This window comes from Panthera onca, chromosome B3 (genome assembly GCF_046562875.1).
Source record: "Panthera onca isolate mPanOnc1 chromosome B3, mPanOnc1 haplotype 2, whole genome shotgun sequence".
Lineage (NCBI taxonomy): Eukaryota > Metazoa > Chordata > Mammalia > Carnivora > Felidae > Panthera > Panthera onca.
In genome coordinates, this window is record NC_138344.1 from 124266349 (window position 1) to 124283944 (window position 17596).

At 37.1% G+C, this 17596-nt stretch overlaps 1 protein-coding gene across 4 annotated transcripts in view; it reads right to left on the reverse strand.

Annotated features, from left to right (window-relative positions):
- CEP128 (centrosomal protein 128) overlaps nucleotides 1–17596 on the reverse strand; it is a 383456-nt gene that overhangs the window by 53260 nt on the left and 312600 nt on the right. For 3 of the 4 annotated variants that reach the window (XM_060620442.3, XM_060620441.2, XM_060620447.3), the window contains exons 21-22: nucleotides 9244–9333; nucleotides 1489–1512 (exon numbers count right to left, since the gene is read on the reverse strand). In XM_060620442.3, coding sequence (XP_060476425.2) covers nucleotides 1489–1512; nucleotides 9244–9333 — 114 coding nt within the window. The remainder of the gene's footprint in view (nucleotides 1–1488; nucleotides 1513–9243; nucleotides 9334–17596) is intronic. The other variant, XM_060620445.2, reaches the window with a different exon arrangement.

Consider the following 17596-nt stretch of genomic DNA (forward strand, 5'->3'; position numbering starts at 1 on the left):
AATAAATATTTTATTCTTTACTGGCCATATTGTTGAAAGGCTTCTTTTTTTTTTTTTTCCTGTTCATTAAAAACATAGAAAGAAAAAACAAAAATCACCACTAGTCCCAAGCCACTCTTAATATTTTGTGTGCTTGCTTTCTGAGTCTTTTTTTAACACAAAATACTCAATATTTGCATCACACTCCCCCTCACACACATAAATATATATACTACTTTATATACTGCTCCCATATTATGGGGAGCATAATATGGCAATATTTACTTTTTAAAAATATGACTTTTTATGGCTGAAAATCTTTCATCATAAGGTGGTACCATAATTTATTCTACCATTCTTTCAATTCACATGGTTTTCATTATACAAAGGTTTATTTATAAAAGTAATATAATGTTTTATAAAACTTGAAAAAATAGAGAAAGGAATGAAATCACAGTCCTAACTCATGTCTAACAAGTCACTGATGAGTTTTGCTACATCTCTTCTACTTTTTATTCATATGCCTATCATTACATGTTATTATTGAAGTAGACACAATTTTATTTTATTTTTTAATTTGTCTTTTAGTACAAGCCCTTTCCATAACCATAGTGGCATGTTGGGTGGAAAGTCCACACTTTAACCATTCATTACTGTATTGTCAAACAAGAGGTTGTCCCTTTTTCTCTAAAATCATTTCAAATAAATCATTTTACAGTAAACATTGCAGGCATGTCGTCTTACATTCATGCACCTCAAGAAATGTATTCCCTAATACTAGATTCCTGCAAGTAAGAGTATTGAGAAAAAGGCTGACCAGCTTTTAACATTATTTGGGTAGTGGTAAAAACAATGGACAAAAATACTGAGGTTGGGGTGCCTGGGTGGCTCAGTTGGTTAAGCATCCAACTTTGGCTCAGGTCATGATCTCACGGTTTGTGGGTTCAAGCCCTGCATCGGGCTCTGTGCTGACAGCTCAGAGCCTGGAGCCTGCTTCTCATTCTGTGTCTCCCTCTCTCTCTGTCCCTCCCCAGCTCACACTCCATCTCCCTCTCTCTCTCTCTCTCTCTCTCTCTCTCTCTCAAAAATAAATAACATTAAAAAATTAAAAACAAAACATACTGAGGTTCACTATCTGGACCTCAAAGTATAAGCAGGATCCCAATCTCCACTTCTTGTCAACCAATCCTTTTAGTGACTGGGAAATATAGAAACAAACAGATAGGATATTGATTACATTTAAACTAATTATGTTTTCCATAATTTAGGACATCTTGGTATCATCATTCTTGATGTTTTTTTTTTTTACCATTATTTTCATTTTAAAGGTGTGTATCCACCTACCTTTCAGGTATAGTTTAGCTTAGTCTCTCCCCTTTCAATCCTAGATGTAGTTTTAGAAGTGCTTTCTGGAATTGCTTCTTTGGGTGGGGTGAGGGGTGCTCTGAAATCCACACCAAGACACAACGGTAATTCTGACAAAAGGAGAAAGAAAATGCCCCAACTTACCGTTTCTAATGCATTTACACGGTCCTGCAAATAAAGCATAATATATAATTATAAAAACAAAGCATTAAAAATCATTTCAAGTTTACTTGTCACATTTTCTCTTTATCTTCCATTGGTAATAATGTATTTAAAAAATATTTAAAAAATGAGAATTCCTACTCAGGATGATTTCTACAATCAAAACAGTCATAAAAGAATCACTGTACTTCTTATCTCACCTAGTGTTAGGACTATAAGACTTAATTTAACAGTAAATATCATAAATTCAGATATAACTACCAAACAGAATATACTTTACCACTTTCGCATTGGTAAAATTATTTATTTAAGGATTTATAAATATTACACACGTTTGGTTATAAAAACAACTAGACAATAGTGGTGATATAAAAAAAGGACTATAGCACACATACCAGCCCTCAGGTATACAGCACAAAGTATGATTTGGAAAGTAAAGTTCAGACATAAGAATAACTTCATCAATTAAAATTAAGAAGTAATTTGTTAACTGAAACAATACAGGAAAAATAAACAAGGAAGATCTATCACATGCTGGAACCCAGATGGGCCTTCCTTATCTGTAGTATCTTAGAAGTTTTACAGAAATCTTGGTTTTAAAAAAGGGTCACTGACAATGTGACTTAAACAGCTAAATGACTGGTGTGCCTCGGAGGCTCAGTCAGTTAAACATCTGACTTCCGCTCAGGTCATGATCTCATGGTTTGGGAATTCAAGTCTCGAATGGAGCCCCGCATTGGGTTCTGCATTGAGGGCGCAGGGCCTGCTTGGGATTCTCTCTCTCGCCCTCTCTCACTGTCCCTTCCTCCATGCTCCTGCTAGTGTTGCGCACACTCTCTCTGACTCTCTCAAAAAAAAAATAAAGTTAAAAAAATGCCACATGATTAAGTAAACGGTTGCATTCTTGAACTGACATCTACATTCTCTCAGCTCTTTTCAGAGCTGACAGATACATGGAGGAAGTCTTTACCAAATAAAAAACCGCTGGATTTGTGAGAGGAATGTCTGAAGATTCAGGAAAAGAGAAAGCTCTCTTTTTTAGGAAGATCAAGGCCACTTTTCTTCCTTTTCTCTCATCTAAAGCAGTGGGAGGAGATGCGTGAAATCTGGATTTCTTTTTTGTTTAATCAAATGAATCATTTGTCCTAAGAGGCAAAGGGGGGAACTGGTACAGAGAGCCACTCAGCTCAGGTCTCTTGTGGTCCTACAGGGATCCACGTGGACCCAGGACACTTAGGAGCAGCAAGAACTTGGCGCTCACTGCCGAACTCCCAGCCTCACCTAACACACAGAGGCCTTGCCTTTGGAGGACTTCTGCAATATGATCCACAACCCTCAGATGGGAAACTGAGTTGAACGTTTCTACCCGTTAAACATTTGGTTATGTGGGTACAAGTTAAGTGAATATATTATGCAAAATCAGCCCAAAGCAGACTGTTCTTAGCAACATAATCTGTTTAATTGCATTTTGTTGGCATACTATAGAGAACCTCACCCTCGCCCCCATAATTTTCGTGAAATAACCGCTGTTTTGTTGGTGACTTGTGTACTGTCACTTTTGAATGCTTCATAATAAATGCATATAATAATGCCTCAAGGGGGCTTTGATCTATTGTACCAGGCATCTTATTCACAGTGCATCTGGGACAAAACCATTCAGCAATGCTTTATCATCCTTTGCAGATTGAACAGAAGACCTCATTAGATACCTTATAGAGACAGAAATAGCCTTTGGGCAGGATCACATTTATATGAACCATCTTGGAAGCCTTTAAAAAATAAATAAAGCCACTATTTGGACCTTAAATTTTCTCCATACATTTATGGGCTCACGTTTTTCAGGATTAGCACATTTTAAAAGAACACAGACAGCTAGTTTGAAATCAGAGATTTCATATGATGTCAAAATACTAGAATTAAATTTTGTCTGTCCTAATTCAGATCTCAGTGTTTGGCAAAGACAGACTGATATAATTTATATATTGGTGTCTTCATTTTACTTGAATATTTCTTACCAGATTTAAAAAAAATACACACTGTCGTGGACTGCATGTTCATATCCTCACAAAATTCATGTATTGAAACCCCAATCTCCAATGCTATGGCATCTGGACATGTGATCTTTTGCAGGCAATTAGGTCACGAGGACAGAGTCCTCATGACGGGATCAGTGCCCTTATAAGAAGAGACACAAGAAAGTCTGCTTCTCTTTCTGCTCTCTGCCACATAAAGGCATAATGAGAAAAGTTGGCCATCTACAAGAGGCCCAGCAAGAGGGGCCTCACCAGGACCAACTCTGCCAGCACCTTGATCTTGGACTCCTCATCCCCAGAACTATGAGAAACGTTTGTTGTTTAAGCCACCCAGTCTTTGGCAATTTATTATAGCAATCCAAGCTATGTGCCTAGTCTTTCAGACTATGAACACAATTGGTCAAAGAAAACTCCATTTTGTTAAAGTATAAAGACGAATACATGATTTATTTCAGTGCAACTTACTGACGTCTTTTCATCTATAACCCACTTCATTCCAAATTGGTATTGAGACAGCTTTCTATGAAAAATGTAATATGTTACCAAAATGAGAAAATTACGGAAACAAACAATTCAGTTCATTAACCTGAATTTAAATAATTCAATTTGCCAATCAACAGCGGCTAATAGAATACCAGCCATCGTAGCCAGTTAGTGAGCCTCGTCTAGATTGTAGAGTTGTTTGGTCTTAATTGTGGGCAGTAAATAAAAAGAAACTACTCCTAGTCTTTATGAACTTACTAACTTGCTTTGAAAATTTAAGAAATGCTTTCTGAAAATGTAAATGTTTGACTTCTTTTTTGGCAGGTAAGGTTAGTTATTATAATTCTGTATATAAAAAAATTAGGCTACTGCAAGTATTTATTCTCTAACAAAATATTTTCATACTTCCTCTCATGTTCTTAGCAAAACAGAGGTAACTTAAGCCAGCGCTGTGGCATTGACACAGCCCAGGAAACAAGTGCCAGTATATGTCCTAGAATGGACATATAATTATACCACAATAAATTATATTGGTCTTAACCTCTCCCACTCTCACCAGAAGGGCAGCCACAGTGTTTTGTTCTTGTTGTATAATCTCCAATTTTCATTTCAACCCAGTTTACCTTCAAGTCCAACCTGAAGGCTCAACACTTGCCCCCCTCCCCCAGCATGAACACACACTTCCACACTTGGAAAAGTACTGGGGCATTGAAAGGAGGGTTAGAAGGTGGGAGGGGCCGAGAGAGAAAACAGCCTCCAGAAATAGTGAAGATACTCTCACTGCAGTCATGCTGTTTCAGGTGGTTTCGATACATCAGTGGTTCTTATTTTTGTAGTCAGGAACTTTGGGTCTGAGGAAATTTGATCTTCTCCCCAGGAAAATATACATTATCCACAACATACACATAATTCTGCACGCACTTTTAGGAGAATTGCAGACTCTTAGGGTCCCACCGATGATGGGCCTTCAAGTCCTTTTACTCCAAACAACACTTGAAATAAGATGTAAGAATATTGTATAAATAAATTATTCTATTAAATCTAATCTGTTCATTTCTCATGTGTGAAGTATTTCTGAAAAAAATAACCCTAGTAACAAGGAAAGAAACAATTGGGAGTGGAAGGTTAAACAAAAAACAAAGGAAAAAATTCCTTCAATATTTTGAAGAAAAAGTGCTTGGGGGAAGAAAACCTGTTTTGTTGATATAGATTTTTTGTGACCGGATAATCTCCTTTCCACTATTCTTTTCATTCTACCTAAGGAGGGGGAAAGTCTAAGAAACACCTGATATGGCAACATTTAATGTTTACTCTGAAAGATTATATATGTAGTCACTGCATAGTCATTGAGCTCCACTGTGAAGTGGCAGCCATTCTTAACAAAGTGAATATTTCATAAAATTTCTGAGTATCAATAATGCTGTTAGACAATACACTATAATTCATTCCAGCTTGACATATCAAGAAGGGAGAGGCATATGTACTATAAAAACACATAACTTTTTATGCTGAGGTCAGTTAACCTGCCTTGAGCTGTATATATTCCTTTGCTACTTGGTTACCATGGGTTGGTTGTACACTGGAATTTATAACTGAACCAAGGCAGTTAGTTCATTAGCATCATCGGAGATGAGAAAATATTTGTAGGTTAAATTAGGAAATGAGTACTATATAGATCATTGGTATCTGAATCCCTGGTCATTAACAGTTTATTTGATTCATCCAAGCCAATCAAGTAGACACAAGGATTCGTCTATCTCGCATCTAAGAGATGTAGAGGCCTTCTAGGTCTAAACAATCTGAGTTTTGCCTTTGTTAAGTATAACTGAACAGGCCTAGTGACTTTATTTTATCACAATAATGCGGCATTTTCCGAGAACGCTTTACATATATCCATTTGCATATGAAAACCAATGGTATATTGGTATAAGAATGGTATAAGAATAATGGTATAAGAATAAAACAAGAGTCTCTCACTCTTCCAAGTCTAAGGATCTTTAACAGTATAGAATAATTCTGGAAACTTCCTGAGGACTGATGGATGAATAATTTTCAAAAAGCAAGCAAAGATCCACAATGGGGACTCCCTCCATTCTGTTCTAAATCCAAAAAGCCTCTCTTCCGAAAGAAAAATACACTTGGCTTCCCCCAGAGAGACCACTGTATGGCATTTTTCCTGTCAATGCTAACTTTATTTATTTATTTGTTTATTTATTTATATTGTTAACTCTATTTAATTAATACTCACACTTTACCTACTACTTCTTATATGATATAAAATGAAACACAAATACGTGCGTTTTTCTCTATGAATTTCCATATGGCAATAAAATAAGTGTTTCTGGGTGCCTGGATGGCTCAGTCAAGTTAAATGTCTGACTCTTGATTTAGGCTCAGTGGGCTCCATGCTGACAGTGCAGAGCCTGCTTGGGATTCTCTCTCCTCTCTCTCTGTGCCCCTCCCCACTCATGCTCTCTCTCTTTCAAAATAAATAAATAAACTAAAAAAAAAAAAAGGGTGTTCCACGTAGTGATTTAAAATAAATTGAAACAAAATAAAGAGCTAAAAACTGCAAACAACCTTAATGTTGCCACACCAAAAAAAGCTTCAAAATATAGCATAATTTGACCTTGAATACATCAAAGGAATCAATGATCTATACATAAAGTTGCATGCTACTTAAAAGTCAGATAAAATTACTGGACACTTAAGAAAAGCTTTTAGAATAAATGGCATTAGAGCAGCTTGCAGTGGTTTCCTGATCATCCACAGTTCGTTGTACCCATCTTTTAGATATGTGTAGTCTATCTTAAAAAATTTTTTTTAATATTTATTTATTTTTGGGAGACAGATAGAGTGCAAGCAGGGGAGGGGCAGAGAAAGAGGGAGACACAGAATCGGAAGCAGGTTCCAGTCTCTGAGCTGTCAGCACAGAGCCTGACACCGGGCTCAAACCCACAAAGCACAGGGTCACGACCTGGGCCGAAGTTGGACACCTAACTGACTGAGCCGCCCAGGTGCCCCACATGTAGTCTATCTTTGTTAATTCATTTCTCTAGCTGCTTATGTGCTGTTTTCAAATAATCTACTACAGGATCCAAACTAACAAAACGGAAACGCTGAAAAGAAAACTGCAGCAAGTTATCAACATTTTGTCTAAAAAGCTGTAAGTACGCCCTTCAACATGTTGACTTATCCAGAAAAGCCGGTTTAAAGGCATGTGTCATTTCCTAACCTAGAGGGAGTACCCAGTAACTTTCCTCATTACCTGCTTTTCACTAGGGGTGTGACAAGTCCCTGATAGAATCAGAAACAGGATTTACGAACAGAGTCAAAATATGTGCTCCACATCTCTGATCTATTCTCTCATCTACTACCACTAGTCATGATAGAGACAGGAGGCAGCCAGCTGTTCTGTAGGTTTCCTGGGCAACACTCTGGTTGCATTTTTGGTTTGCAATCTTGAGAGGTGATCACTGACCCTTATACTTTGGCACTGTTTGTATCACTGTTTGACCTTGTTCAGAGAATTTGGAGATTGTGCTTACACCAAAGTGGGATGTGTGCATGTGTCTGTGTGGTGGGGAAGAGGAAGATATGGAAAATGGAGCTGTGGTGATTTATTTTGACAGATTTCACACTGGAAAATGCAGCCTGAGAGGCGAAGTAGGGTTTTGCTTGAAATCCCTGTAAACACTTCCAGTCGGTTGTATAACACTAACACCAAAACCTCTCAGATTTACCCTTTGTGTTTCAGATCGCAGAACAAAGCAATGAGGTTTCCTTTTTTTTTTCCCTTTAAAATGAAGAATCGAATTAAGATTCCTCTTTAACGTACAATGTGGTTTACAGGTGGCTAGAGATTACGACTACAAACCAAATAGAGGGCAGAAGACGCAGAACTGTCTTTCTCCCAGAACTGTGCAATTCCACAGTGAGTCTGCTGATAATGGGTAACAAGAGTTCAGTGAATGACATCTGGAATGGGGAACAACTAAAAATTATTTGCAGATAATATAAAGGCTATGATGGTGGCTAGGGGCAATGCAAATAACAACCAATGTAATTTCAAAGACTGACTGTCCCCTCAAAAGAAATGCACACATTTCTTTTGCACAAACTTCATTGAGTTTATATGCTGCTTAGATTAGAAGTTGAGTAGTAGAGGGAGAAAACCAACAACCCAGAAACCAACACACTGTATTTTCCCCCCAAAGATTTACATTTAAAAAAGTAAAGTACATGTCTCCAGTGGCGAGGTTAGTCATATATCAGCTGAATATGCTCTGAACTCTTATGCAAATCATACTGCAGTAGTGATTATGGCATAATTTATGAGTAGGTTTGTGTCAGGAAGAATTTGTGGGAAACAGTAAGGTATGCTTTTTCTTTCAGAGTGTGTATTTGACTGTCACCAAACATAGCTGGCCTAATGAGACTCCCTGAGGCTGCCATCTCCTTTGATTCCCTCAAGGGCACACATCTTCTGGGATTCCAGGTGAAGAATATTCACAAAGAAACCCACATGGAACCCACTGTCCCAAGCTCCTTCTTCCTGAATATTTCAACCCTAGCACTCGATGGTTGACTATCACTCAGGTCACAAACTGAGCCATGAAATGGTACAAGCAAACAGTCCACCTTGGGAATTAAATTGCTTACCTTTGAGCAATTCCAATAATCCTCATCTCAATTTACATGCAGTCATTTATTCAAGTGTTTCAGGAATTAAAGCACGAGGAACCTATGGTTGTCTCACCCTCATTCCCATACTCCTTCCATGGGCTTCTGTACAGTTACCTCTCACTGTTCTATACTAAAGAGAGAGGGTGCTGATAAAGATAATCAGACATAAGCAGATGGTTTCAAAATAATGTATTTGGCTGACACGAGTAAGGTTTTCCTTGCTTCCTATTCCATTTGACTAAGATCAAAACTATTATTAATCTCCATTTCCTGATATACAAGCACAGGTAGGAAGGGAAAGGTAGTTAAAGGATTTAAAATTAGCCTCAGATTATCTGTACTCTGACCATCAATGGTGCACTGTTCTTAGCATCCAAGGAAACCGAGGAAAAACCCCAACAACTTAGTTTCTAGTTACACTTCTGAGATGCATACCTGAAGGCTGACTTAGCCTGCATGTCCTAAAATAAAGCAGACATATTTTGACTATTCACTTCCAAATATCCTAAATATTCCTACCTATGAAATACTTAACTGCTTTTTCTTCAAATTGAGCTTCATTCTGATTTTTCATTGCAGTCTGACTAGCATCTTCCCAAGATGGAATTTTAAACAGTTGCTTTGGCTGTTTGAGAGAGATGTGAGTAAAGAAAAAAAGTTGGAAAGCTCTATTGTCTTAAAACATTCGAAAGCACAATCAATAGTCATAGCTACAAAAATAACACTAATACGACTATAATAATTTTTAATGAATTTTTAATTTCTGCATTTAGAAAATTATGTCACACTGTGCTCTTAAAATGTTTCCCCAAATAATTCCTTACTCAACTTACATGCACAAATTTTAGGGAAATCATTACTTGAAGTTGAAAACAGTTTATTCTTCAGGATTATAGAGCTCAAGTATCCTCAGACTGTCTTGCTTTCAAATCAAACATCGTTAGATGCAACTAATCCTAAACTCCAAAGTCTACAATGGGAAGGAATAAATAAGGTGGGAGTTTGCTAGCAGGTACACCTGGGCAACTTTAGTCAGTAATGAAAGCTACTTTTAACACTTACAACTTACTTGTTGACAACGGACCACTGATACAGTGTGATTTTCGGAGTTCAGGGAGGTCTGATCACTCAAAATTATGCTTTTCTTCCATTTGCAAAATTATTAGAAATTCTACCAATAGAAATTTATTCTTTGCCTCCCCCAATCTAGTTCATCTTTTAAAAGGCAACAGTCTTGGGAGAGAAAACCATTAAACTAGTTCATTCTAAGGCCATTCCAACCTGCTGCTTGTTTTTATAGGTCCGTGAGCTAAAAATGGCTTTTACGCTTTTATTTGGCTGAAGAAAAATCAAAGTAAGAATAATATTTTATGACATGTGAAAATTACATGGAATTCAAATTTCAGTTTCCCTAAATTATTTTTATTGGAACACAGTCCATTCAGTTCTTTACATATTGTCTATGGTTGCTTTCTTTCTATAGTGGCAGAGGTGAGTCGTTGGGAGACAGCACATAGCTTGTAAAATTGAAAATATTTAGAATCTGGCCCTTCACAAAACGTTTGGCAACCCTCTGTTCTAAGGTGTCAGTATCCCATAAAAATTACTTACTGTCTCACAGAAGGAGGTCACCCTATTGTTTTGCTATAGCTTCTGGAAGGAGAAGATAAGGTGAAACACATTGACCAGGGACAAGAAAAGAAACACGACAGGAACCAGAAAAATTTTACCCAAATTTTAAACTTTAAAATAACATTTACAGGTGCCTGGGTGTCAGTCAGTTAAGAGTCCACTTTTGGCTTAGGTCATGATCTCATGGTTCGTGAGTTCCAGCCCCACATCAGGCTCTCTGCTGTCAGCACAGAGCCCACTTTGGATCCTCTGTCCCCCTCTCGCCTTCCTCCCTCACTGCTTGTGTTCTCTCTCAAAAAGAAATAAACATTAAAAAAATAACGTTTAAAAGTTGTATATGCATAAATACATATATCCAGAATATAAATCATTCCTCAGGCCATGAAAGTTTCTTTTTTTTTTTTTGTCCTTTATTCCTTTTATCCATCATTTTTATTCATTCCTTCCAATGTCTTTCCTTTGTTCTTCCCGCCTTCCCTCCCTTCTACTCATTTATTCATTTAATTAATTCATCCATTCATTCACACTTATTGAGGCAGATACTTTGTTGGACATTGGGTGCACAGTTATCAACAAGGGAGATAAGGTCTCTCTGCCTTCATTGAGTTTATATTTGAAAGGAGTAGACTAAGAGATAAATAAAGAGGATACTGAAACACCATGATGGAGAGTGAGGGCAGAGATTTACTTTAGACAGTTTGGCCAGGTTAAATGTCCGTGAAGAGGTGACATTTGAACTGAAACTCAAAGGATGATAATGAGCCATCACTGAAAGAGCTAAGGGAAAGCATTACAGAGAGAGGAAGTAGCAAATGCAAAGGTCCTGGGTTTGTTTAATTTCAGGAGTAACAGGGACACTGGATATTAAAATATCCTTTTAAATTACCAGTATCATAAAACTCAACACTATTTATTACAAGCTTATTATGTGCTGACAGTATTTTTCATTTGACATTCCCCAAAACTCTCAATAGGTCAACATTATTAATTTCATTCATTTTTAAAGTCAGAGAAGTAGACTCAAAGACATTAAATGTAGTGAATTCCACATTGTGGTTGAGCTTAGACTGCACATTAAGAAATCTATATATATGTATATTTATATATATTTGTCTATAAAGATGATACCTTTTTTTATTACCATGAGAACTATATTTTGTGTGTGGCAGAGGTTAGGTTTCATACTGGAGGAGTGTTCTAGAGCCTCTTTCTCAAAATTACACAGGCCAGAACAGCATTCCAGAACCCTAATTTTAACAGATGTCAGGTGACAGTGTAACAAAACACATACTATATCACAATAAAATTTAATGTTCAAATAAAAACCATTATTTGCACACATTCATAGTTATTTACCATATCCTCAAAAGGGATTGTATTTTTGCCATATGCGTTTCTTAAGTGAGTTGCAATTGCTTCTATTTCTAGGTGTGATATTAGGCCATTTGAAGACACACAGCCAATACCACTGGGGAAATATCAGAAAAAAGGGTAAAGAAAAGCAAAGATCTAAACTTAATTAGCTGTGATGCTGTACAGCTAAATGGCACCTCTATTGTGCTGGTCTCCCAATTCTTTCAGGTCTAGGCTGCAGGAGTTAGATTCATTATAGAGCTCATAAATGGCCTCTGCTCCCCCACCCCTGTTTTACTGGTGACAAATTTATTAGTTCTTTTCTAACAGTGAAATGAGAACTAGGGATTTCAATTACACCCAGAATGTAGTAAAGGCATGGAATCTCTTGTAGGTAATATTTTTCTATTCCATTTTATGAGCAAATATAGAAGTACTGTTAATAGACATTAAATGTTATTTATTAGCATGCTAATAAGCCTTCACACTTTTAAAAGTAAACATTAAACTTCTAACAAATTAAATTTAGAAGAGTAAGTGTAATGCAGATACTCTGGAAAAGGAATGCACTTCAGAATCAATTTTTAAAAACCCAAATCATCAGTGATTATGATAAAAAGACAAAGATATGAAGAGATGCTTATTACTCATTCTTTCAGCTCATTTTAGTTTTATCACTTTTTCCACAATTCAAAATTTATGCAAACGTTTTCAATGTTGCGTTTAATTTTTGCCAGAATATTTTGAACCTGGTTTAAAACTGAAATTGAAGAAGCCCAAGGAGGGCTTTAGTAACAACTTTCTTTGGTCTGTTTGTTTAAAGCATGATGAATAAGCAAAAAGAAAAGGTGCAGAATGGAAAAAGAAAAATGACCCTTCTCCTTCCTAGAAGTGTTTGAGATTACTGGATTGCTCATAATTTTGCACCAGGAATTGAAAGTTTCCTCACATGCCAAGAGACAAACACACACACACACACACACACACACACACACACACACACACACACAGCCCAGTTGCCATGTATACATAAAGCTTAGAGCCTAAGAGTTTGTAAATAGTTTTAAAGTTAAATAGAAAAGCAGTAAGGAGTTTCACTAATATTAGTCCCCAGTATTATCTGATTTATTTAATGCATTTTGTACAAGTCATTTACCTTCTTATAGTCTTTTCTTAAGAAGCTAAGGGGTGAGTTAGTATTTTACCACACCAAATTCTTAATATATTTTTCAATGAATCATTCTCTTAGAAGAAAAAGATGGAAGAAATCCAAAGAAACAGAGGCCAAGAACCTAAACAAACAAACAAACAAAGTGTGGAGGTTGTGTTCTCCATAAGCTCTGGAGGCACTGAAACACAGTAGTACAGAAGACAGGCAGATTCTAGTGTAAGTACTATAGCCCTGCCAACTACTGGCTGAGCAAGCCAGGGATGTTCTTCATCTGTAAAATGAAAATAAAAGTATTTATCTTCTAGAAGTATCACAAGGAATCAATGACATACATTTAGAAGTTTCAGCAGTGTATGACACAAAAGTATTGTCTACCATTAATATCATTCATTAACAAGCCAGAGGGTCATTTTTTTCTTCTCTCTTGATGCACAGACCATCACCCTTTTGGATCGATTTAGCAAAACCTTGACAGGAACTAACACTTACTAAATCAGTATTCGTTAATAATTAAAACATAATATTAGTGAGTTTTCGAGATCCCAGTCTGGGGAAATCTTTTGCAATAGTTCTTTACATTCTGGAGAATGTGCCAGAGATAAGGATGGGAGTTGCTTACAATGATCTTCTATTAATACTTAGAACCTCAGAGATTTGTTTTATTTTTAATTTTTTTAATGTTTATTCATTTTTTGACAGAGAGACAATGTGAGCGGGGGAGGGGTAGAGAGACACAGAATCTGAAGCAGGTTCCAGGCTCTGAGCTGTCAACACATAGCCTGACGTGCGGCTCAAACTCATGAACTGTGAGATCATGACCTGAGCCGAAGTCGGATGCTTAACCAACTGAGCTACCCAGGCACCCCTAGAACCTCAGAGATTTCACAGTCAATGGAAAGGTTCCAACCAGAAATGTATTATTGCTAACCATTTGTTCCCAAATCTATTGCACACTATAGACATTCCTTAGAACACTGTCTTCACAACTGTCATTGTTATCAGGAGACAGAAAAATGGAGTGTTAATGGCCTGAATATTTGTGTCCCCCCCCCCCCAAATTTCACAGGTTGAAATCCTAATCCCGAATGTGTTATCAGGAGATGGGGCCCTAAGTAAGTGATCGGTCATGAGGGTAGAGCCCTCCTGAATGGGCTAGTACCCTTAAAAAAGATTCCAGAGTGTACTGTCTCTGCTCCTATGACCCAGGAACTGGCTGGATACTGAATCTGAATCTGCCAACATTACTACTGAACATAGACAGTCAAACTGCCTAGACCCTAGACTTCCTAGTCTCCAGAACTGTGAGAAATAAAGGTTTCTAGTTTAAGACACTCAGTCTATGGTAGTTTTGCTATAGCAGCTCAAATGGCAGACATACTATTATTTATCCAAAGTTTGAGGCCTATCCAGGGATGTGACTGAGGAGAATAAGTAGATGCACACATAAAAGAGACTGGTCCTGAAGTAATTACTTAAACTGTAACCCAAATGAAACTGCCACAAATTGTAAGGTGACAGTTGACTACTCTGGAAGCGTGGCAAAAACTCCCAGACAAGCTCAACACTGCAAAACATCATAACAGGCTTAGATGTTTTTCATTTTTCATAAGAAAACATAAGCCGTTCTTCCATCAGCCGCAGTGTTCATGGAGCCCACGGTTCAGATTGTGACAAAGGCCCTAAGGGATATTTTCTGGAAGTGTTGCTTTTCATGGAGTCCACTGCAAAGGGGCTGGTATATGGAGACACATAAAATAAATTCCTCCCTTGTGGGAACAATTTATAAAATTTGTAACACTCAGTTGGCTCATTTTCTCTACCAAGTTTTTATAAAACTTTGTCACAGAGTAAAATTTGGGCACTTGAACTCAAAAATTACACTTTATATTTGCATTTTAAAAATGTTTCCAAAGGGCGTCTGTTTGTTTTTAGAGGCTTCTGTAGAAGCTTGACTCAAAGGAAGGAGGCTGCTGAATCCCAAACACTCGTGCTTTGCATCTCTTTGGATAAACAGAACCAGTCACACTTTCATATTTCTTTTATTCTCAAAGGCCATGGTCTATTAATCAACTTCCATACATTCAGACATAGACTACTTCGCTTTCAGGGTATTCTATTTTCCAGTTTTACTGCTATAGATTCGGAATTAAAATTAAGTTGTGAATTTTTGGTAAAATACAGTGATAAAATTTAAGTGGTCATTAAAGTTTCAAGTAGAATGTATTTTACTGAGCTTGGTTCCCTGTTCTCCTGAGGCTTCTTGACATAGTAAATGGAAGTGTGCAAATCTAATTGGCTGAGACCTTGCTTGACCCTAATACAGACTGCTAACGTTTCATCTCTGGTGAGACCTCATACCGAATTTAAGCTTGGTAAGCTTCTTTACCTTGAGCAAACAGATTTTAATGGGCCATTAAGCCACCTAGCCCTGAAAGTGGCAAGTGTTGCCCAATCCTCCAACCCCCATAATCACCCATGTTTTGCATGGTTTATGTCATTGGTTATAAACGGGTATGTTTTTTTTAAATCATATATCACAAAAAGAAATACAGACATACAGTGATTTGCCTACATTCTTGCATCTTGGGAAGAATATGTAGGTGTGCATTACGTGCTGATTTCCAGAAGTATGGAAGTTGCATTTTAACTCTCATGAGTTATCCTAAGGAGGAGCAGGATACTGCATTGACCTTCTAGTTTAATAAAGACTTGAACAATCAATCATAATCTATCAATTTATTCAAATCGGGACTTCTAAAAATGTACCATAGAATCTTCTAAGCAAATTACAACTTGCAAGGAAATTTAAGAATTGCTTTAACCAATCCTTCAGTTCTTCTAGAGATTCAGTGTTAGAACACAGCATCCTACTTCATCCTTACTTTCCCTTCTAAATAAACTCAAGGACTCTTAGCAGCCCATCTCTGCATTTCTACCTGTAATCTCTAAAATCCCCAAATCACTATGTGGTTTGAAAGTACAGGCTGTGGGCATTCTACAGTCAGGAAGAAATGACTGACAGCAAAATCGTGGAAATTATCCAGTTGGTCTGTTGATTATCCCAGTTTATCACATGGTTGTTCACCAGGAGGATTGGCCATCTATGGGTACTACTCAGATATCAATGCATGATCCTGCCAGCCTCCGCCAGGGTGATTTATCTACCCATGTCAGCTTTTTGTCTTTGGTGTTTTTCTTGCCCAGTTTATTTCCAATGATGTATCTGCCAACTCTACACTGGAATTCTTTTGCATATTATAATTCCCCTATATTAATATTTATTAGACTTGTTCCAAAAGAACTAAGAAATTCAAGTTCTATTTTTTCCTCAAACACCATGTTGTCATAGGCTATTCCATAAGTAGCTGAAATGAAGTAATGGCTGAGGAAAAGATTATCTTCTCCTTCCACTCATTTCAAATGCTTTTCCTGAGCACTACTGGAGTGACAAAAACAAAATTAAACACCTGCCCCTCCACTCCCCCAAAGTTTCTAAAAATATAGATCAAATCCTTCAAATGGCAGGTTCCAGCTATTTTTAAAAGCTACCTGGGAAAGAAATTAAGTATAATTATGGGTCATCTGAAAAACAGCATGTCACAGGAATGCCATTTAATATCCTTCAAGGGCATCTGTAGCTTCTGGAATGTCTCAGAAAAAAAAATATTACTGCAAAAAAAAAACCCCACAAACCCAATGCTTTTAATTAAATGAAGGATTCAGCTCATTTCTAATGAAAATACTGATACTAAAGAAACTGTGTCTAGAAATATTTGTGACATTTATAGATCCTACAACTAGAAAGTTTCTTTCCTTTTTCCTCTTAAAAAATGATTGATGTTCATATTTGGCCCATATAATCAATTTCATTATCGCCACATTGTGACTGTTTTCACTGTTTCATTATATTTAGTAGCTATCCAAAGACACAACACTCTCTTTAGCATAATCTGACTAAAATCTTCATTTAAAATCATGATTGCCCATGGAGGGAGTGAGTAGAGTCAGAGAGAGGGAGAGGGTGGCTCTGGGAAGGCAAAGGGACATTTGTTACTTTATTCCATTATGCAGCACCATGTCTGGTGCACAGTAGGTACAAACAAGTAGTCAGTGTGTGGAATTAATATTTATAGAAGACCTGCAGGCACCAAGGTTTATGCATTTCTTATCCCAATTAATCCTCTCTAAGGTCCTTTTAAGTCAGTATTATTACTGTCCCCAATCTATAGACATGGATATTGCCTCAAAGTGAACTGAAGATGGCTTAGTAAAAGAGGAAAGTGAATAGGAAAAATCATGTGGACAATCATCTGGTTTTATCTTATTTGACATAAAATGAGTTAGCATATGAGGCGGGCATATGCGTTTTCCAGATACTCTGTTTAGTGACTGTCTGTCCTAGGTAGCATTTTGAAGCTTTTTGTAACCAAGCAGGGTACTCCTTTGGTGTGATTTGCGCTCTGGGGTTCACAAAGCAAGAAAGTGATGAAAGGTGAGTCAGGTAGGTTGGTAGTTGACAAAAACGAAAACAAAAAACAATAGCAGCACCTACCATTCATTACCAGTCATCACAAGTAAGGTGGCAGTCACTGAATATTTTTCACCTAAATTGAGGGAAACGGATTACCTTTTGTGTCTATTTAAAACATTTCAGCTGATCTCAGAGCGGATTAAATAAAGGATTTGCTTGTTTCAATATACCTAAACCCATATGCAAATAGGACTCTGATAC